Here is a 23903-nt window from a genome sequence, read left to right on the forward strand (position 1 = left end):
CCCGGCCCCAAAAAAAAAAAAAAAAAAAAGAATGAGAGTTCCAATCTCAATATACCTTTATTCACTTTGCTAATTCAGTATGCAAGAAAAAGTTATATTTGAATTTTTTTCATTCCTAGTAAGGATACACATTTTGAATTGATTTACTGACTAGTTGTAGTCCTGTTGCATTCTTTATCCATTTCTCTGTTTCGATAATAGTGCTTTTTCTTTTGGTTTTTAGGTGTTCATTTACTTATTTGGCTGCACTGGGTCTTAGTTGCGGCACGCTGGATCTTCATTGCGGCATGCAGGGATCTTTCGTTGTGACACATGGGCTTCTCCCCAGTTGTGGTGCACGGGCTCTAGAGCACGTGGGCTCAGCAGTTGCAGGGCACGGGCTCCACAGCGCACAGGCTCAGCAGCTGTGGCACGCAGGCTCTCTAGTTGTGGTGCGCGGGCTCTAGAGTGCGCAGGCTTAGTTGCCCTGCAGCATGTGGGATCTTAGCTCCTTGACCAGGAATTGAACCCATGTCACCTGCATTGGAAGGCGGATTCTTACCAACTGGACCACCAGGGAACTCCCCTTAGGTGTTCTTTAAATAGTACAGATATTAATATTTTGTCTAATATGATTTTGCATAGATTTCTGCATCTTGTTTACTTTTTAATTTTATGTACTATGAACAGGTATCATTTTTATAATTAAAGTTAATCAGAAAAGATAGCTCATAAGAATTAGTGTTCTCATGACATCAAGATTCCCTAAGAATTACCAATGAAATAAAAAATAAGGATTGTATGTGGGCTCTTTATAACACTTTACAGTTTAGAATCTCTACCTTTAGCAGCCTGTCAAAGAGAATGATTCTGTTTAGTTGGTACTCTGTGTCCCTCTCTCGGATGATTAAAGGGAGAGTGGCAGCTGCAGACAGCTCATTATTGCTGTTTGAATGAGGTAAATTAGACTGACTGTAAAAAAGAAACAAAAGCAGAAAAATTGACAAAAGGTATAAAAATTTTTTAAATTAAAAACACCATATATTTGTGTTATTTTTAAGAAATACTTTTCAAAGAAAATGTACAAGCTTCTTACTAGTATAATATAAACAGAAAGGAAAAATAAGTGTAAAAGGAGACGATATACTCACTCATCTTCAAGTAGTGGGTAAAATGCTTCTCCATCAACATCTTTTAATCTCTGTGAATTTAGAGAGAAAGTATTTGTGATATTTAGGATCTGAGACAGAAACGCTGATCCATATTTAAAAGGAAAAATAACATTAAAATTATGAATTTATAAAGGTACCAAGAAAAGTATAAGATAGAATCTAAAATTCATTCCTAACATAAATATGCAAATATACCTTGCTGTGAAGAACTGTTTTTTTGGTTTTTGATTTTTTAACCTCCAGGTATCTCTTGTAAAGGTTAGACACCTATAATAATTGTTTTCCAAACACAATTCAGAAATACTAAAATTAGTATGAAATTTAATAAATGGATATTTTAAAATTATATGAATATTATTTTAAAATGTACTTTTGCATACATATCCCTCTAAGTCAGATTTATTTTTGTTTTGACATTAATACAAACTAAGACAAAAGTAAGATGCTAATAAAAAGGATTCAAAAGAATTTCTCACATCATACTTTGAACATAGATGATTCAAACGGCTGATAAATCAACTGACAAAATTCAATTCTTTTATTTTTTTCACAAAGTCATTATAATAAATGTTACACCAAATGATGACATTGCCAGAATTACAGATATTCTCCAAAATCATAAGAAGGTAGGCAGTAGTAAAGTAAAATCTTAGACAAATGCTAAGCAGGGTGATTAAAGTTAATGCCACCCTGCCTGCTGCCCTGCTGTTCAGTTCAACTTCCAACTAGAGGGCAGCATGTCTGCTCCTCTGGGGACTGACACAGAAGATCGAAGTCCCTGCGTAGCCAGCATCGACCTTCTGCTGATTAGAGTCACTGTGCACTCATCCATGTGAGTTATTCCCAGAATTTTTAAAAGCCAAAGAAAACCCAGCACAGAGAATCTGGCAAACATTGGATTTATGCCTAACTTTTCTCTAAAATTTGACATGCGTTTATCCCATTTTGCCCTTAAACCTTGAGGTATTGCTTTCACGTATTAAAATTCTAAGTTGAAAAATAAGATTTTACCCAATTTTTACTGCATTATTAACATACATGTTTTTTTAAAGCTTAGGTTTTACTGCCCTGAAAGTCATAAATATTATTAGTAACTTGTCTGCTTTTTTCTAGTTAAAAATTTAGCATATTAAGGGTTTAAAAAAGGCAAAAATACTTATACAGAAAAGTATAAGATAAAAATTATTATTTGTTTTCTACATTATTTTAAAAATCAACATTAATATTTTTTCTGAATAATTATAGAAAAAAAGTATTTTAAATTTCAGAAGTGGAAATGTAAGGGAACTGAGGAAGTAAATAAAATGGAAGCCTACATTCAACTTGTATTCATATAATTTGGATTATATTTAAATTAAAGAAACAAATTAAGAGTTAAATACAATCAGTTGAAACCATATGTTTTGGATATACTTTATTGTTTACCACCTTGTATTGGTACTTATTTTGTCCACTGTACACATTCTTTCTCTTCAAAGAGATGATAAGTTTAGGGTATCAGGTGTAATCATCATATATTTTAATTTTCTGTTCCTGGCATTATAGCAGATAAGAGATTCTAATATCTCCCTATTGTATAATGTGTAAAATATTAAATGACAGGAAAAGCCTAAAAGAGTAACAAAAATGCAATGACGTAAGACACAAAGCTGGGTTTACAGAGAAAGGAGGTAAGCTAGCACTAAAGTATACTTACTGATAACTGTGGCCTAGGGTTTTAGAGCACAATGGGACATAGGCTCAGGCACCTGATTAAAAGGGCAGCCAAATTGGAGGAGACCCTGCTACACCCCAGTAAAGACAGAATTGTGTGTATGTGCTGGCCATGGGGTGGGGAGAGGGCTCTGAACTGCTAGCCTAGAGAGAGACAACAAGGAAAATTATCTATTTTATCTTTGGCTATAGACAACAATAAAAAGGCTAGGAGTTTTAGCTTCCAGTCCAACACTCAAAAGCTTGAAAGTTATCCCTCCTGCCCTAACAGCAAGAAAAAAAATGGAAGAAACTGAAAATCAACAGCTCTTTTTAGAGCCATCAGGATCAGGGCAAAAATGCTCCCTGGAAAACTGGAGAGACAGGCAAATATAGACAATCACAGCTAAGGTGGAGCAGAAGCTACTGCTGGAGCCTGGTAAGAACATTTGAAGGGTAACTGACTAATCGTTGCAGATTTAGCCAAGGACTAAGCTGAGAGATAAAAACTTCTGGAGGCCCAGCCCTAGGGGAAACTCCACACTTCCTTGAGTTTTACCTCTATAAATCCCAACAGGTTCTCAGGGTGAAAGTCTAAGAAAAATCCCCTCTTGTCTCTTGCAGGAGGAGGGGCAAAGTAACCACTTTTAAACTGCTCCCAGAGTACCCTGTTGTCAAAAGTAAAGGCCTGCCCTCAAGGGAAACTATTTTACCAGAGTCTAAATGACCTGGGGTAAGGGAAATACAAGATTCTAGGCCCCTCTAGTCTTTGATGTGGGGATAAGAAATACCCAATTCCAGCTCTCTCTAGCCTTCCTGTCTCACCTAAAGAAATGGGGAGGGAAGCTGAGAAGCTCAGGCCCAGAGACAAAGGCTCACTAAAACACTGAGACCTAATGATAGGATTATCCCTCCAACCTTATCTCCCTCCCCTATCTTATCTCCATATATAGAGTTCCTGTATAATACAGGGGATTCCAGCTGAAAGAACTGCAAGCCTCAGACCCTATATAAAAGAGTCTCCAGGGAAACCCAAAGGCAGTAAGGAAGATAAGAACAAGGACACTTGAGAAAACTTTACCCTCTGACAAAAAAGCTACACAACAACTAGATAAACATGAAATCTTGCACTAAAGGTCTATTTATGATTGTGCTTCTTACTAATATATCATGTTGGGTTTTCAAAAAAAAATTGTTAAGGCCTGCTAAAATGTAAAAGAAAGACATTCAGAACCAGATTCACATATGGTAGACATTTTGGAATTATCAGACCAGGAATTTTATATAAATAACTATGATTAAAAAGGATAAAAATTACATCAGACGGGTCTCCAGAAAGCATGTAAGCAAAAAAGAGAGTGGGGTGAAATGTCTAAAGTACTGAAAGATAAAAACAACCAAACTAGAATTCTGTATCTAGCAAAATTACACCTCAAAGTAAAGAAGATGGTGGTGCAGGGGTTAAGAATCCCACATGCCACGGAGCAACTAAGCCCGTGTGCCACAACTACTGAGCCTACACTCTAGAGCCCACAAGCCACAACTACTGAGCCCGTGCACCAAAACTACTGAAGCCTGTGTGCCTAGAGCCCATGCTCCGCAACAAGAGAAGCCTCCACAAGACAAGCCGCCGCGACGAGAAGCTCGCGCACCGCAACAGAGTAGCCCCTGCTAGCCGCAACTAGAGAAAGCTTGTGTGCAGCAATGAAGACCCAATGTAGCCAAAAATAAATAAATAAATAAATTTACTTAAAAAAAAAAGTAAAGAAAGATCCAACTCTACGTTGTCTAAAAGAAACCCACTTTAAACATAAAGACATAAATACATTAAAAGTAAAGGGATAAAGATATACCATGGAAACACTAATTAAAAGAGAACTGGAATAGCTATATTAATTTCAAACAAAACAAACTTCAGAGTAAGAAACATCATATATACACATACACACATCCTATTTATAAGACCAACAATTTACTATCTTAGGAATAAATCTGATAACATATAGACACTAAAAAGGAAATTTTGATATAAAATAGGACCTAAATAAATGGTATATCTACACCATGTTCAAGAAATAGGACTCATATGTTGAAGATATCAATTCTCTACAAATTCAATGCAATTCTAATCAAAATCCTATACTTTTAAAATGAAATGACAAGATGATTATAAAAATCAAATAGAAGAGCTCCATGTTAGAGTTCACGTTAAAGAACAAACTGGGCATCTCCCCTGCTAGGCATCAAGACCTCATATAAAACCATGTATTAATATAGTGTGTTATTGGCTAAGGTTATACCAATAGGTCAAAGATCAGAAGAGAAAGCTCAGAAACATATCCACACATACATGAAAGAGCTGACATTACAGATCAAAAAACCAAAGAGTGAATTATTCAATATGTAGTGCTGAGACAAGGGATTATTTCTTATGAATGAAATGTGATTTTGGATACCTACCTCACATCTTACTAAAAAAAAAAAATACAGGTGAATTAATGGACAAAATGTGGAAAAAAAGGTCTAAATCTTTTAGAAGAAAATACAGAAGAACTTCATAAAAATATATTTGTAACCTTGGTAAATGTTAACATTAAATTTAAATGTTACAATAAGCAAAATATATCAAAACATATTTGACTATAAAGAAAAGCATTGATAAAATTAAGAACTCTATTCATTAAAAGACACCATCAAAAAGTTAAAGGAAAAGCCACAGATGAGAACATAAACGCACCACATACAGGCATACCTCAAAGATACCGTGGGCTTGGTTCCAGATGACCATAATAAAGCAAATATCACAATAAAGCGAGTCACACAAATTATTTGGTTTTCCAGTATATATGAAAGCTATTTATACTATACTGTAGTCTATTAAGTGTGCAATAGCATTATGTAGAAAAAAAAAGACCATACACATACCTTAATTAAAAATACTTTATTGCTAAAAAAACTGCTAACTGGCACCTGAGCTTTCAGCAAGTCATAACCTTTTTGCTGGGGGGGAGTCTTGCCTCGATGCTGAGGGCTTGCTGACTGACCAGGCTCGTGGTTGCAGAAGGTTGGGTGGCCCTGGAACAAACTCTTCCTTTCACTTTAACACTTAGAAGCCACTGTAGGGTTATTAACTGGCCTAGTTTCAACACTGTTGTGTCTCAGAGAATAGGGAGGCCGGGGAAGAGGGAGAGAGATGGAACAGTCAGTTGGTGGAATGGTCAGAACATATATTTACAGATTAAGTTCACCATCTTATGTGGGCATAGCTCATGGTGCCCCAAAACGATTACAGCAGTAACATAAAAATCACTAATCACAGATTACCATAACAAATATAATAATAATGAAAAAGTTTGAAATACTGCAAGAATTACCAAAATGTGACACAGAGACACAAAGTGAGCAAATAAAATTATTTGGTTTTCCAGTATATATGAAAGCTATTTATACTATACTGTAGTCTATTAAGTGTGCAATAGCATTATGTAGAAAAAAAAAGACCATACACATACCTTAATTAAAAATACTTTATTGCTAAAAAAACTGCTAACTGGCACCTGAGCTTTCAGCAAGTCATAACCTTTTTGCTGGGGGGGAGTCTTGCCTCGATGCTGAGGGCTTGCTGACTGACCAGGCTCGTGGTTGCAGAAGGTTGGGTGGCCCTGGCAACTCCTTAAAATAGGACAGCAATGAAGACAGCCCCATCAGCTGACACATCCTCTGATGAATGTTTTCTCTGTAGCAGGCAACGCTGTTTGATAGCATTTTACCCACAGCAGAATTTCTTTCAAAATTGGAGTCAATCCTCTCAAAACCTGCTGCTTGCTTTATCAACTAAGTTTAAGTAATATTCTAAATCCTCTGTTGTCATTTCAACATCTTCACGGCATCATCACCAGGACTAGATTCCATCTGAAGAAACCACTCTCTTTGCTCATCCATAGCAAGCAAATCCTTACCCATCATTTAAAGTTTGATCATGAGATTGCAGCAGTTCCATCACATCTTCAGGCTCCACTTCTAATTTTGGTTCTCTTGCAATTTCCAACACATCTGCAGTTCCTTCCTGTCCTGAATTTTTGAACCTCTCAAAATCTTCCATGAGGGTTGGGGAATCAACTTCTTCTAAATTCCTGTTAATGTTGATATTTTGACTTCTTCCCATGAATCATGAATGTTCTTAATGACATCTAGAATGGTGAATCCTTTCCAGAAGGTTTTCAGTTGACTTTGCTCAGATCCATCAGATAAACTGCTATCTATGGCAGTTTAGCCTTACTTATTTCTTAAAGGATAAAACTTGAAAGTCAAAATGACTTGATCTGAGGGCAGCAGAATGGATGTTAGCAGGCATGAAAACAACATTAGTCTTGTTGTACATCTCCATCAGAGCTCTTGGGTTACCTGGTGCATTGTCAGTGAGCAGTAACATTTGAAAGGAATCATTTTTCTGAGCAGTGGGTCTCAATAGTGGGCTTAAAATATTCAATAAACCATGCTGTAAACAGATGTACTGTCATACAGGCTTTATTGTTCCACTGATAGAGCATAGGCAGAATAGACTGAGCATCATTCTTAAAGGTCTTAAAATTTTCAAAATGGTAAATGAGCATTGGCTTCAACTTCAAGTCACCAGCTGCAGCATAAGCCCCAAACAAGAGACTCAGTCTGTACTTTGAAGCCAGGCATTGACTTCTCCTCTCTAGCTATGAAAGTCTAGATGGCATCTTCTTCCAATAGAAGGCTGTTTCATCTACATGGAAAATCTGTTGTTTGGTGTAGCCACATTCATTAATTATGTTAGTTACATCTTCTGGATAACTTCCTGCAGCTTCTACATCAGTACTTGCTGACTTCATCTTGCACTGTTATGTTCTAGAGATGGCTTCTTTTCTTATAACTCATGATTCAAGCGCTGTTACCTTCAAATTTTTCTTCTGCAGCTTCCTCACCTCTCTCAGTCTTCACAGCATTGAAGAGAGTTAGGACCTTGCTCTGGATTAGGCTTTGGCTTAAGGGAATGTTGTGGCTGGTTTCATCTTCTATCAAGATCACTGTTCACTGGAGTAGCACTTTTAATTTCCTTCAAGTATTTTTTCTTTGCATTCACAACTTGGCTGTTTGGCACAAGAGGCCTAGCTTTTGGACTATCTCACATTTTGACACACCTTCATCAATAATAAGCTTAATCATTTCTAACTTTTGATTTAAAGTGAGAGATGACAAACTCTTCCTTTCACTTTAACACTTAGAAGCCACTGTAGGGTTATTAACTGGCCTAGTTTCAACACTGTTGTGTCTCAGAGAATAGGGAGGCCGGGGAAGAGGGAGAGAGATGGAACAGTCAGTTGGTGGAATGGTCAGAACATATATTTACAGATTAAGTTCACCATCTTATGTGGGCATAGCTCATGGTGCCCCAAAACGATTACAGCAGTAACATAAAAATCACTAATCACAGATTACCATAACAAATATAATAATAATGAAAAAGTTTGAAATACTGCAAGAATTACCAAAATGTGACACAGAGACACAAAGTGAGCAAATGCTGTTGGGAAAATGGTGCCAACAGACTTGCCTGATGCATGGTTGCCACCATTTGTAAAAAATGCAATATGTCTGAAGTGCAATAAAGCTAAGTGTGATAATTGAGGTATGTCTGTATAGCCAACAAAGGTTGTGTAAATGAATACATTTTTAAAAGTCAAATCAGTAAGAAATCACGCAAAAAAACTGGCAAGAGATATGAGCTAGCAATGTACAGAGAGGTAAGCAAATGGCAAAAAATATGAAAAGGCTCATAACTGTACTAAAGTCAGGAAATTGAAAATTAGTATTATAGTAAAATACCATTCTACACCTTTCAGAACAATAATTTTTTTTAATTTGATAAGACCATGTGCTATCACATATGCGGACAAATGAGAACCCTTATCCAACGATAGTAAAAAGATAAAGTGATAAGGCCACTTGTATGAACAGACAATATAACAACATATACTAAGCTGATGATGTACAGATCCTATTTTCCAACAATGCCACTCCTGGGCACATAGCTTAAAGAAACTCTCACATATTTTATAGTACCAGGCAGAAATTTAAGGATTCATGTGTATCTGTAAGGTTTTATTAAAAAAAAAACAGAAGGAAGGAAGGGAGAAAGTTCTGAAGCAAATTTGCCAAAATACCATTCTTACATTTCTTAGCTGGCATAATGACAATGTCACAGTGGTGTCATCTAATAGTGAGCTTCTATCTCGACCTTGTCCAAAGCTTTCACCATCTTCAAAGAGAAAACTGAAAGGAGATTAAAAAAATTATTTTAAATTATTTTAGTGAGCACAGAAATCTGATTTATTGTTTCTTGTAGAAAATTTATTCTAAATTATCAATCTCTTCAACAAAAGAAAAAAAGAAATTTTAGACTGAATGGGTTAATAAAAAAGTAACTGTTGGCTGAAATTTCTCCAAAAAATTTTCATTTTTAAATATATGTTGAGTTGGTATAAATACAGTATATAAATATAAAGCATTTTAGTAATACAAGAGTATGATTTATACTCTCTGCTCATGCAGGTGCAATGATTAAATTACTCTCCTGACAGTATGTAAATGTGTTCCTGAGGAAGTTTATATGAGTAAAAAATGATAAAGGGAACAAGAAAGAAAGATGCTAATGATGATAACTCCTCAGGAGAAAGAATACTGAATAATAAATGCATTTAGAATTTTAGAGAATTACTTTTGAGAATTTTTATATCCTTCAAACCATTTATTCTTATAATTTCCATCATCTTATTTCCTAATTTTCTACTTAATTCATTGTGTGAACAGTATAATTAAAGTAATATTTAAAAACCAGCTTAAGAGGGGAAAAATGTAGAGAGCTAGTGGTGTATTCAAATAATTAACCTAAAATTTACATGTGAAGAAAGAAATGATCAGCAGATGAATTCTACAGTTACCTACAAAGATCAAGTCTAGTTCTAAAATCTAAAATTAAAACTTTAAGGCACTGGTGGAAAGAGATTCAGGTTCTCTTCTTTATGAATAAATATGAAGAGCAATGGAACAGTGACAATTTTGGCCCTTAGGGTTGTATTGTTATTTAACTTCTAGATAATTTACAGGATGGTGTCCAAGACCTTATGCAGTTCTGCAGATTTTTCTCAACAGTGATTTAGCACCATGATGATCTCTAGCATAAGCATTGAGGTCACTGAGTACATTTTAAAATATCATTAGAAGTAAAAAAAATAGTTCCTCATAATGGGAACACTAGCCTAGTTTATTAACTCTCTTAAACATTACTGTTCTTTCTAATTTGTACATTTTTTCTTTTATTGATCACCAACTATTGTGAGATGTTCCATAATATTAACTTCAATATTACTTCAAATAGATCATAAAACAAATTATTTATTAAAAAACGATATTTATTAAAATAATAAAAACACTGATGGGAACTCTGCAATTAGGAACTCCTGCCAAGAAAACAAGGTATTGACTCCCAATTGCTTTCATAATCACTGACTCGGAATGTCTACCAAAAGAAAAAAAAAATCAAATTAAAAAGAAGTTATTACTAGATTTTTCTCATTTCCAAGAGAAGTTTTCTTTCCTTACTTGGGGAGTGTGCAGATAGGTGGTTTGGATCGAATGATTTCCTTGTTCACAAGCTCTTTTTCCAAGTCACCTCCAGCTAAACACCAAAGGTAATACACTTCTTCAATAGATCTTTCTGCCAGGTAATCACTGCTTAAATCTATTAATGGAAAATTAAAAAGCTATCACACCTTCTGTTTTTATTAAAAGGCAACAGGCAATAATAGCTGACATTATAAAAAAGTAAAAACTGAAGAACATAATAAGATTCCCTTTAGAATAGTCATACTACACAGAGAGGACTTTGATCAAAGGGGTCTTGCTAGGTTCCTCCCTGTTTACCACACTGAGTTCATATTTTCTGTAATTATCTGTGGGTGATAACTCTTTCCTGGAACAGGTCTTCCATCTTCAATTCTTTTAAACAGTTAGGGGAAAGTCCAAAAGTTCTTTATGAGTCTTTTGGGCCTTGCTTATTTTTAGCTCAAAATAATCTGTGTGCCAGAGTAGCACTTCTTAGGGAGGCCTTCCTGGAACCCCATCATTATGTATTCCTCCTATTGAAGGAGGTCATCAAAAAGACATGAAAACCAGTTGATGTCAAGCTGGACCCTGGCAAATGGAGGCTCCCACCCCTTCCCCTGTCCTTGGAAAGTGCGTTCAGCTTGCCTTCCCCACTCCCAGAAGCTGCTCCAAGAATACAGCCTTGAGATAGATGTGTGGTGTTGAGATTGAACTGAATACACAATTGAACCCAACTAAGGCCTCTATACATAAATTTTTAAGATTCTGGAGGGGAGGGGAGGAAATCTGCTCATTTGGTGGTAATCCAAGTCTAGCTTCATAAGCAAATTCTCTTGCTTATTTAAAAAATAAAAAAGAATAGTCATACTACAAAATGCAGAGGATTAAATGCAGATATACATATTGGTTGTGTATTCAGTTTCTTTGAGAAAAAAGTGTAATTTTTACCCTCTGTATCAGAGACATATGGGATATACATATCAGATATATCAAGCTCTGCAGGAAAGAAAGAAGGGCAGAAAAAAGCACTTGGGTAGGCAACCAACACACACTGTCCCATCTTTATGTCTTGAGGCAATTTCTGCCTCTTTTGAGAAGTCCTTCTTTAGATCTCAGGGAGGCTTTGCTTCCACTTACTACGTGCGTACTAACCTTCATTTATAACAGTAATTGTGCGACTGAATGTCTGTCTGCCTCCGCATTTGGCAAAAATGATACTTGCAGATACAGTGTATGGAACATAGTAGAAACTCAATAAATATTTGATTGAACCAATGTTCAGTAAGTATATCCTGCCACAACTTATGTAGTGATAATTTTTCAGTATAAAGGTAACATACTGGTGTCTCTAAAACACACATTCTGAGAGTTGTAATCTTCAGAGAGGAATTAAAAGAGAAAAGGTGATATTCTGTTACAAACATGGAATATAATGATATGGACTTCCTATCAATAATATGATTTTTTGAGATCATTTATAATAAATTTTATGAAATATGATATACAAATATTGTTGTAGTAGAAATTCCATTGGAAATTAGAAGATCTGATTTTAGCATTAAGATTTGAGATGAAAATAAGACCTTGGTTTACATAATAAAAAAATTTTTGTTTGGTGCTACTTCCTTTCCTTGATTCTTAAATTTCTTGCTCCAAAGAAATTAAATTTAAAGGACTAAAATGTTAGGTTATATTTTAATCACTTCCAGAATTACTTCTATCCTTTGTTGTATTTATCATTACCTTTACACAGCTGACTGATATCCTCAGGCAGAGTTAAATCGGCACATCTCAGAGAAGAAGAAAACAGGCTGGTAGGTTTGGTAAAGGGAGTGTATAAAGGTGACACTTCACTGAACACATTGTCCTGCATTAATTCATCTGGGGTTGGCCTTAAGAAATATTTAAAATATGGAACATGAATGAAAGTCATTAAAATTTTCCTAGAATAATGGCACACTTCAAGGGATAGTTAAAAGTCAAAATTACCTCATTAGTATAGAAAATAATAAAGTTCTCCTTATTAGAGTCTAGATATATACCTTTAAAAAGAGAATCAAGTGACTGTAAATAAATACACACTTTTTTACCTTTGTTGTGCTTTTTGAACTTTATGATAAAAAATTATTACATATGAGCATCTCCATTTTTTACTTTTAGCTTGACCATCATATACCTGCTTTACTGAATACCTTAATTAAATAATAAAATTGTAAACTGATAAAATCTTCTGATTTTCTTCCTACTCTCTTAGTTTATGTGGTATATTTACCCAAAACTATGCTTTTAATACCATTCCTCTCTTTAGGAAATGTTTTCCTAAAGACAAATTAGAATATATTATTTTCAAATATTATATACTTACTGAGTTTAGGGACAACTGGATGGCTAACAATGACATCATCAAATGAAAATAAATAATAAAACTTCTAAGAAATCCTTTTACATTATCAACAATTATTAACTTACCTCACCATTTATCTAAGTTCTTTTCTATAATACATATTTGCCAATAAACTTTTGTTCTCATTTTTCTCATGTCATTTGTATCTAGGCATATCTATATTCCACAGTTTAGCTGATTTTCTAATTGGAGGCTAGGAAATGAACTAGTAACTGCTTTTGGTATATGCCAGTTTTCTAACCATGGTTAATTCCTTTTTCTTCTTTTATTACCATACATTAAAGCCATAACTAACAATTATGATACCAATATCAATCATGTACTACTATATATGTTAATATTCTTATTTAACCCTTTAGTATTAAAAACTTAACTACTTGTATGCTAAGATCTCAGTAATAATCCCAAACTCTTGATATCAACCTTTTAGAAGGGTGGAAGGTGAGGCACTTCTTCAAAAGATCTATCACATTTTCAGGAAGCTCCTGGTAAATAGAGAGAGAAAAGAATTATTTTTAAAAAATCCATTTAAAAATGTATATTACTTAAATGTTTGCTACTTTACAATGTTTTGACTTTTTTGGAAAGTTTTTATTTGGACTTTAAAGAAATTCATATTAGTTTGTCACTCTGTCAAAAAGCAGATATCTAAACAGAAATAAACATAGCTTTAAAATAGTTTGCTATTGAATCCCAAGTATGCAGAATAAATAAATTTTCAATAACAGATTAATGACAAACCTTTATAATGTCCAGACAACCATGCTCTTCAGCCAGAACTATTATAGTGTCATCTATGCAGTCTATAAAACAGAAAAATTATATGAATTAAAGCTGCTTTTCTAACTTATACTAACTGGGAATTGAACTCTAATAAATTTTTTTTTAATTATGTAATTCAGTTTTAGAACTTGGAATATTAAAAAGCTTGAGACTTTTTCAACTTTCCTTACATGCTTTGATAAAAATAAATACTTCAAACACTAAGTATTAATTGTATCATAGATACTGAAAGCACCTTAAATAGTGAGTTAAAGCAGTAATTCAAGGAGGTAAAGATTCTCTCTTTCTCTCTTCCCCCCCCATATGTATATACACATATTACTATTTAAAAAGGCTTTAGTATATTTTTACGATTATAAGACTAATTTATTTTTATTAAATACAATTTGAAGAATGTACACACGTTTCTCTGGGATTTAAAGTATAAGTTCTACAAACGTATGGACAGCAAGGGGGGAAAGCAGTGGAGGGTGGTGGTGGTGGTGTGATGAATTGGGGGATTGGGATTGACATGTATACACTGATGGGTATAAAATGGATGACTAATCAGAACCTGCTGTATAAAAAAATAAATTAAATAAAAATTTTTTAAAAAGTATAAGTTCTAATCTGTAGACAACATTTATAGATCTCTAAGACTCCTTAATAGCTATATTATCAATCTTTGACATTAAAGAGGTAAATATTATAAAATTTTATTTACAATTCATTATCATTTAATATTTACTGATATTATTCTATACAAATCCTTATTTGTAGACCCTATTAACCTGGACACCAATCTGTCACTCTTTTACACAAAGTGCTCTATCACTGTTTTTCTCTCCATTTTTACCACACGTGCTTAAATTATTCCACTCTAAAGTGGATTACACAAATTTTTATAAATGTGAATGACAAATATTTGCATTATATACATGTAAAATACATGAACTTGTTGTAAGGAAAAATAAACATTCTTCCTCAGTCATTATTCACACAATTCACCATGTAGAAAGCTGAAAAGTTACAACACATTGCCTGAAGGCAACTGCGACAGTGAAGTACAATTTTATAATCTCATATTTTGATTTCACAAGTTAGTTTACTTGGCTAGATCATGCTAAGATTATATCCATGTACATTATAATTCCTTAGTGAATGAGGAAAGCTGTCCTATAATACTTCAAAGGAACTTCTTAAACTGTCCTGTTAATGCTTACCACTGATCATTAGAAAATTAAAGAAAGTGAGGATATTTCAGTGTATCCACTATCTTGAAGAACACGTTCTCAATATGCATAACTACTGGCACTAAAGATTATATTTATAGTTGAAAGATAATCAATTGTGAGACACTTACCCAGTGTAAGCAAAAATTTTAGTCTTTCAGAAATATCCAAACTCTGAAATAGTTTTCTTCCCTAAATAAAATGAGAAAAGAAATTCTTGTTAACATTTACATCATTCTTCACAGGGAGGTCTTGTTTTTTCAGCACTGAAAATGATTTTATCAGTTACCTCTATTTCTCTTCAGAGGTTTTATTAGATTTTTTGTGTTGGCTCCACTAAAGAAAAATCATTGGTGATGTAACATTTTTTTTAATGTTGCATAATATTTAACACTTAAGCATTTCATATATCTAAGGATCATTACATTTTAGTTTGATCTCAAGCATTCTTCATTTTTGAGACCTACATATACCTGGTGGTCTAGAGGAACTCCAGGAGTCTTATTTGATTAAAAGACCAAGATGCCATATTACCCTTTCATCTACCCAATTAATTCTTACTTATATAGCATGATCCAGGTAGTCTGTTATCTCCATTAAGAAACATTCCATGACACTCTTTCCTCTTCCCAAAGTGACTTAAGACAACCATTTTTGTGTTCCCATAGCACCTGGTATATTTCTTTATAAGACACATACACTGTATTTTAGTTGTTTCCTTAATAGTTGGCTTCATGGGGCTCCTTGGAATGGAGTTTTAAATCAAACACTTACAACTTTAACTAATGATCATGTGTTGAGCGACTACCGAGTGCCAAGTTGAACTTTCTACCACCAATTATATAACTTGGGCAAATTACTTAACCACCTTAAGCCTCACTTTTCTCATTTATAAATTGGAATATTAACTATATATGCCACACAGGGTACAGTGAAGGTTATATGATGTATAAAAAAGTGCTTAGCATTTTCTGAATAAAGAAAATGCTTCATAAATGTTGGCTATTATTATGTTTCTCTAATTATTAACAAATTACACTTATATGATCATTTAAATAGACTTAGAAGGAAAAGGCTTAAGAAGACAGCTTGGTCTCTAGAGAAAAAGAGGCTCTGATTTTCTGTTTTTTTAATACAGAGGAAAAAAATCTCTTGAAGACTTATGAAATTAGAACTACAGGTGGAGAGATCACTGAAAACAAGTTGCCATTCCTCTCTCTCTTCTCAATCACTTACACTATTATCAACATTAATCTTGTAGACCTAAAGGCCAGATACTATAAAACTCATAGAGGAAAACACAGGCAGAACACTCTCTGACATAAATCGAAGCAAGATCCTTTTTTGATCCACCTCCTAGAGTAATGATAATAAAAACAAAAATAAACAAATGGGACCTAATTAAACTTAAAAGCTTTTGCACAGCAAAGGAAACCATAAACAAAACAAAAAGACAACCCACAGAATGGGAGAAAGTATTTGCAAATGAAGCAACTGACAAGGGATTAATCTCCAAAATATACAAACAGCTCATGCAGCTCAATAACAAAACAAACAAACAAGAAAAACCCAATCAAAATAATGGGCAGAAGATCTAAACAGACATTTATCCAAAGAAGACATACAGATGGCCAAAAAGCACATGAAAAGATGTTCAACATCACTAATTATTAGAAAAGTACAAATCAAAACTACAATGAGGGATCACCTCACACTAGTTAGAACCATCACCATCAAAAAAATCTACAAACAATAAATGCTGGAGAGGGTGTGGGGAAAAGGGATCCCTTCTACACTGTTGGTAGGAAGATAAATTGGTACAGCTTCTATGGAGAACAGTATGGAGGTTTCTTAAAAAAAAACTAAACTAAGAGCTACCATATGATCCAGCAATCCTACTTCTGGGCATATACTCTGAGAAAACCATAATTCGCAAAGATACATGCACCCCAATGTTCATTGCAGCACTATTTATAATAGCCAGGACATGGAAGCAACCTAAATGTCCATTGACAGAGGAATGAATAAAGAAGATGTGGTACATATACACAATGAAATATCACTCAGCCATAAAACAGAACAAAATAATGCCATTTGCAGCAACAATGGATAGACCCAGAAATTGTCCTACTGAGTGATGTAAGTCAGACAGAGAAGGACAAATATCATATGATATTGCTTATACGTGGAATCTAAACTAATAGTACAAATGAACTTATCTATAAAACAAAAATAGAGTCACAGATGTAGAAAACAATCTTAGGGTTACCAGGGGGAAAGGGATAAATTGGGAGATTGGGATTGACATATACACACTACAATATATAAAATAGATAACTAATAAGGACCTACTGTATAGCACATGGAACTCTACACAATACTCTGTAACGACCTAAAAAAAAGAATCTAAAGAAGAGTTGATATACGAATAACTGATTCACTTTGCTGTACACCTGAAACTAACACAACATTGTAAACAACTATACTCCAATAAAAATTTTTAAAAAAGAACCACCTTAAAAAATTAACTGATTTCAGGGCTTCCCTGGTGGCGCAGTGGTTTAGAGTCCACCTGCTGATGCAGGGGACACAGGTTCATGCCCCGGTCCGGAAAGATCCCACATGTCGCGGAGTGGCTAGGCCCGTGAGCCATGGCCGCTGAGCCTGCGTGTCCGGAGCCTGTGCTCTGCAACGGGAGAGGCCGCAACAGTGAGAGGCCCGCGTACCACAAAAAAAAGTAAAAAATAATAATTGATTTCAGTTTACTTAAAAACTTTAAATAGTCCTCCATACCTTACATAACTAAATATAAATCTCTCAATACAGCATTCAAAGTCTCCTAGGATATGGCTCCAAAATAACTTTTCAGTTTAAATGCTTACTATTTATCTATCCTGTGATGAAAACACATACACACACACACACACGAAGCAGTTAAATTTGATTACTTGCAATACAGTGAACACACTCTACTATTCAGACTCATGTTACTTCTCTACTACTAATTTTTTCTTCGTGGCTATCAAAATTCTGTATAGTCATCCCTCACTATCCAGGGGGGACTGGTTCCAGGACCTACTTGGATACCAAAATCCACTGATTCTCAAGTCCTTTATTTAAAATGGCATAGTATTTGCATATAACCTACACACATCCTCCCTTATACTTTAAATCATTTCTAGATTACTTATAATACCTAATACAATGCAAATGCTATGTAAATAGTTATAAATAAAATGTAAATGCTATGTAAACAGTACTGTTGCATGGCAAATTTAAGTTTTGCTTTTTGGAACTTTCTGGAATTTTTTTTCAAATATTTTCAATCCATGGTTGGTTGAATCCGTAGATGCAGAATCCACAAATACAGAGGGCCAACTATATCCTTTGTTTAATTCTTACTCCCAACTGGTAGTTTTGTGACTTAAAGAATTCAAAATCCTTTCTCTCAGCACTTTGATGGCACTGTCCCACTGTTTTCTTGCATTCACACTGCTAAGAAGTTTAATACCAATCTAATTGTTATTCTTTGTAGGTAATATGTCTTTTCTCTGGCACATTTTAAGATTTTCCCAACACTGATAAAGACATCACAGCTTAGTAAAGGCAGCTTAGCACGTTGGTTAAGGGTACATAAAGCTTTGGACACAGATTGATGGACACAAATCTACTGAATTAGTTACTGCTATGTAACTAGGACAGGTTGTTTAACCTCTTTGTACCTCAATTTCCTAATCTGTAAAGATAGTAATTAGATAAACTTTATAAGACTGGCAAGAGTACGGATTGAGATAATAGATGTAAATACGTTAGAAAAGTACCTGGCTCTTACGAAGTGCTCAATAAATGTTACTCACGATTTCATCATTAGTCATCTCCTAAAAGTTTAGTATAAGATTTCTAGCTATTTGTTGTTGTTGTTTGTATGTTGTGATTTTTTTTTTCTTTTGCCTTGCAAGGTAATTAGTATGTTCTTTCAAGTTGAGAACTTTACTCTCTACTTTTGATATTATAAGATATTAGAACATCTGAATCTATCTTGTCTGTCTTTTAAAATTTCTTTTATATTTTCAATCTTTTTATCTATTTGTGTCATATCCTGGGAGATTAACTCAGTGTTCAGTGTGTCCAGTTTCCTATGATCCATTTATTTAGTTCTTTATTTTAATAATTACATTCTTTTCTCTTAAAACTCTTAGCTGATTCTTGCTTTTTTTCAGTAAATGTTCTTGGTTCCTAGTTTCTGTAATTGTTTCATAAATTGAATTGTTTCCTTTATCTCTTAAAGAACACATACATTTATTATAAAGTCCTTTCTATTTGTAATAAAATGTAAACTCTATTCGTTGTTCCTTTTTTATAGTAGAGGCCAACTTTAGATGCTTGGTGTTTCTTAGATATGTACTCATTTTTTAATACAGAATTCTCCTATACATGTTTTGGACTATGGAAACTTCTGGGTGAAGAGCAGCTGTACTGACTTTCTGGTAATATGGCAAGATCTTCCTAGCAAAGTGCTATAGCTTTTCGTCTATTTCCTTAAAATTTCTAACCTGCCAAAAGTTCCCTTTGTTAACTGTTGGTGTGTTATCAATTAATAGCTTAATATTTTGTATCAAATCTAAAGGTTTGATAAGGTAGAAGATTTAATCCGTCTTAAAACTGGACTCTAAACTTTGAGCACCACTTAAAATGTCATGAAAAAAAAAATGTCATGAAGCCCCTATCATGGAATTAATATTTCCTTTCTTGGAATTCACACAGCTCTCTGTGTTTATCTTCAAAGTTAATGAATTTGCATTAAATTATAAACTCTTTGACAATGCACCTTAATCACAGTTTATTCCTACTGCATTGCTATACACACAGTAAAGATTCATCAACATTTGCTGAATCAAATTACTCATATGAGACATACCTAGATCAATAGTAACAAGTTTAAATATAAATGATGGTAATAAAAAGGAAAAGCTACATACTTCACATTTACACTTATGTATACTTCACATTCCAATAAAATTCTTCATTTAGGCTATGATTTTAAACAAAAATGAGATTCACAAAAAAGGATAGCAAAGAATCAGAAAATCTGGCATTTTCCCTTAGAAAAAGCAGTGCCAATGTGTAAGCTACCATGTTTTTGTGAATATTTAAATATTAATAATAAAAGCTACCATTTATGGACTGTTTGCAAAGCAACACCCTATACTAAGTACTTTATATACGTTATTTCATTTAATTTTTCCAACAGCTTTACAATATAGATACTATTATTATTCATGGAAGTAGAACCAAAGCCTTAAGAAGTTAGTTACCCTAAGTCATACAACTATATTTTGCTGCATTAGATTTCAAACCCAGTTCTCTCTGACTACAAAAGGCTGTCTCTTAACTATTATGCTTTACCTCCTCCACTGTTGAATTAGTTCTGAAAACACACAAAATGAAGAACATAGTGTCATCCTAAATCTTAGATATGGTAAAGATCAATGAGTTAATACTTCCAAAATAATTTAAAAATCTCCTGGAAGAGAGAGACCTTCAGGATGGCGGAGGAGTAAGACGTGGAGATCACCTTCCTCTCCACAAATACATCAGAAATACAACTACATATGGAACAACTCCTACAGAACACCTACTGAACGCTGGCAGAAGACCTCAGACATCCCTAAAGGCAAGAAACTTCCCAAGTACCTGGGTAGGGCAAAAGAAAAAAGAAAAAACATAGACAAAAGAATATGGACAGGACCTGCACCTCTGGGAGGGAGCTGTGAAGGAGGAAAGGTTGCCACACACTAGGAAGCCTCTTCACGGGCAGAGACAGGGGGGCAGGGGGGGAGCTTTGGAGCCACGGAGGAGAGTGCAGCAACAGGGATGCAGAGGGAAAAGCAGAAAGATTCCGCACAGAGGATTGGTGCCGACCAGCACTCAACAGCCTGAGAGGCTTGTCCGCTCACCCGCCGGGACAGGTCGGGGCTGGGAGCTGAGACACAGGCTTCGGAGGTCAGATCCCCGGGAGAGGACTGGGGTTGGCTGCGTGAACACAGCCTGAAGGGGGCTGGTGCGCCACAGCTAGCCAGGAGGGAGTCCAGGAAAAAGTCTGGACCTGCGTAAGAGGCAAGAGACCATTGTTTTGGGGTGTGCAAGGAGAGGGGATTCAGAGCACCACCTAAACAAGCTCCAGAGACGGGTGCAAGCCGCAGATATCAGTGCGGACACCAGAGATGGGCATGAAATGTTAAGCCTGTGTGCAAGCACAGGTCACTAGCCACACCTCCCATCCCAGGAGCCTGTGCAGCCCGCCACCGCCAGGGTCCCATGATCCATGGACAACTTCCCCGGGAGAAGTCACAGCTCACCTCAGGCTGTTGCAACATCACGCCAGCCTCTGCCACCTAAGGCTCCCCCCACGTTCCGTACCCCTCCCTTCCCCGGCCTGAGCGAGCCAGAGCCCCCTAATCAGCCCCTCCTTTAACCCTGTTGGGTCTGAGCAAAGAACAGATGCCCTCAGGCGACCTACACGCACAGGCAGGGCCAAATCCAAAGCTGAACCCCAGGATCTGTGAACAAAGAAGAGAAAGGGAAATCTCTCCCAGCAGCCTCAGGAGCAGCGGATTAAATCTCCACAATCAACGTGATGTACCCTGCATCTGTGGAATACCTGAATGGACAATGAATCAACCCAAAATTGAGCAGGTGGACTTTGGGAGCAACGGTATATATATTTTTTTCCTTTTTCTCTTTTTGTGAGTGTGTATGTGTATGCTTCTCTGTGTCATTTTTTTCTGTATAGCTTTGCTTTTAACATTTGTCCGAGGGTTCTGTCTGTCCGTTTCTTGTTGTTGTTGTTGTTTTTAGTATAGATTTTAGCACTTCTTATCACTGGTGGATTTGTTTTTTGGTTTGGATGCTCTCTTCTTTCTTTCGTTTATTTTTCCTTTTTGAAATTATTTATTAATTTTTTTACTTTTAATAATTTTTTATTTTAATTTTTTAACTTTATTTTATTTTATTCTTTCTTTAATTCTTTCCTTTTTCTCCCTTTACTTCTGAGCCTTGTGGCTGACAGGGTCTTGGTGCTCCGGCTGGGTATCAGGCCTATAGCTCTAAAGTGGGAGAGCCGAGTGCAGGATACTGATCCACTGGAGACCTACTGGCCCCACATAATATCAAATGGCAAAAGCTTTCCCAGAGATCTCCATCTCAACGCTAAAACCCAGATCCACTCAATGACCAGCAAGTTACAGTGCTGGACACCCTACGACAAACAATTAGCAAGCCAAGAAAACAACCCCACCCATTATCAGAGAGGCTGCCTAAAATCATAAGGTCACAGACACCCCAAAACACAACACCAGACGTGGTCCTGCCCACAAGAAAGACAACATCCAGCCACATCCAGCAGAACACAGGCACTAGTCCCCTCCACCAAGACGCCTACACAACCCACTAAACCAACCTTAGCCTCTGGGGACAGATACCAAAAATGATGGGAACTACGAACCTGCAGCCTGCAAAAAGGAGACCCCCAAACACAGTAAGTTAAGCAACATGAGAAGACAGAGAAACACACAGCAGATGAAGGAGCAAGGTAAAAACCCACCACACCAAACAAATGAAGAGGAAATAGGCAGGCTACCTGAAAAAGAATTCAGAGTAATGATAAAAAAAGTGGATGCAAATCTTGGAAATAGTGGATGCAAATCTTGGAAATAGAATGGAGAAAATACAAGAAACGTTTTACAAGGATCTAGAAGAACTAAAGAGCAAACAAAAAATGATGAAGGACACAATAAATGAAATTAAAAATTCTCCAGAAGGAATCAACAGCAGAAAAACTGATGCAGAAGAATGGATAAGTGACCTGGAAGGTAAAAGAGTGCAAGTAACTACTGCAGAGCAGAATAAAGAAAAAAGAATGAAAAGAATTGAGGAGACTCTCAGAGACCTCTGTGACAACATTAAACACACCAATATTTGAATTATAGGGGTCCCAAAAGAAGAAGAGAAAAAGAAAGGGACTGGGAAAATACTTGAAGAGATTATAATAGAAAAATTCCCTAATATGGGAAAGGAAATAGTTAATCAAGTCCAGGAAGCACAGAGAGTCTCATACAGGAAAAATCCAAGGAGGAACACGTCAATACACATATCAATCAAACTATCAAAAATTAAATACAAAGAAAAATAATAAAAGCAGCAAAGGAAAAACAACAAATAACATACAAGGAAATTCCCATAAGGTTAACAGCTGATCTTTCAGCAGAAACTCTGCAAGCCAGAAGGGAGTGGCTGGACATATTTAAAGTGATGAAAGGGAAAAACCTACAACCAAGATTACTCTACCCAGCAAGGATCTCATTCAGATTCGATGGAGAAATTAAAACCTTTACAGACAAGCAAAAGCTAAGAGAATTCAGCACCACCAAACCAGCTTTACAACAAATGCTTAAGGAACTTCTCTAGGCAGGAAACACAAGTGAAGGAAAAGACCTACAATAACAAACCCAAAAGAGTTAAGAGAATGGTAATAGGAACATACATATTGATAATTACCTCCAATGTAAATGGATTAAATGCTCCAACCAAAAGACATACACTGGCTGAATGGATACAAAAACAAGACCCGTGCATATGCAGTCTACAAGAGACCCACTTCAGACCTAGGGACACATACAGACTGAAAGTGAGGGGAAGGAAAAAGATATTCCATGCAAATGGAAATCAAAAGAAAGGTGGAGTAGCAATTCTCATATCAGACAAAATACACTTTAAAACAAAGACAATTACAAGAGACAAAGAAGGACACTACATAATGATCAAGGGATCAATCCAAGAAGAAGATATAACAATTATAAATATTTATGCACCCAACATAGGAGCACCTCAGTACATAAGGCAAATGCTAACAGCCATAAATGGGGAAATTGACAGTAACACAACAATAGTAGGGGACTTTAACACCCGACTTTCACCAGTGGGCAGATCATTCAAAATGAAAATAAATAAGGAAACACAAGCTTTAAATGA

General features: G+C 35.4%; 1 protein-coding gene across 2 annotated transcripts in view; it reads right to left on the minus strand.

Moving 5' to 3' along the window:
• TBCK (TBC1 domain containing kinase) overlaps positions 1–23903 on the minus strand; it is a 225683-nt gene that overhangs the window by 144647 nt on the left and 57133 nt on the right. For both annotated transcript variants that reach the window (XM_024754047.1, XM_024754046.1), the window contains exons 7-14: positions 15005–15065; positions 13621–13682; positions 13303–13364; positions 12219–12367; positions 10473–10611; positions 9044–9143; positions 1131–1180; positions 822–951 (exon numbers count right to left, since the gene is read on the minus strand). In XM_024754047.1, coding sequence (XP_024609815.1) covers positions 822–951; positions 1131–1180; positions 9044–9143; positions 10473–10611; positions 12219–12367; positions 13303–13364; positions 13621–13682; positions 15005–15065 — 753 coding nt within the window. The remainder of the gene's footprint in view (positions 1–821; positions 952–1130; positions 1181–9043; positions 9144–10472; positions 10612–12218; positions 12368–13302; positions 13365–13620; positions 13683–15004; positions 15066–23903) is intronic.

This window comes from Neophocaena asiaeorientalis, unplaced genomic scaffold (assembly GCF_003031525.2).
Source record: "Neophocaena asiaeorientalis asiaeorientalis breed wild unplaced genomic scaffold, Neophocaena_asiaeorientalis_V1.1 scaffold189, whole genome shotgun sequence".
Classification (NCBI taxonomy): domain Eukaryota; kingdom Metazoa; phylum Chordata; class Mammalia; order Artiodactyla; family Phocoenidae; genus Neophocaena; species Neophocaena asiaeorientalis.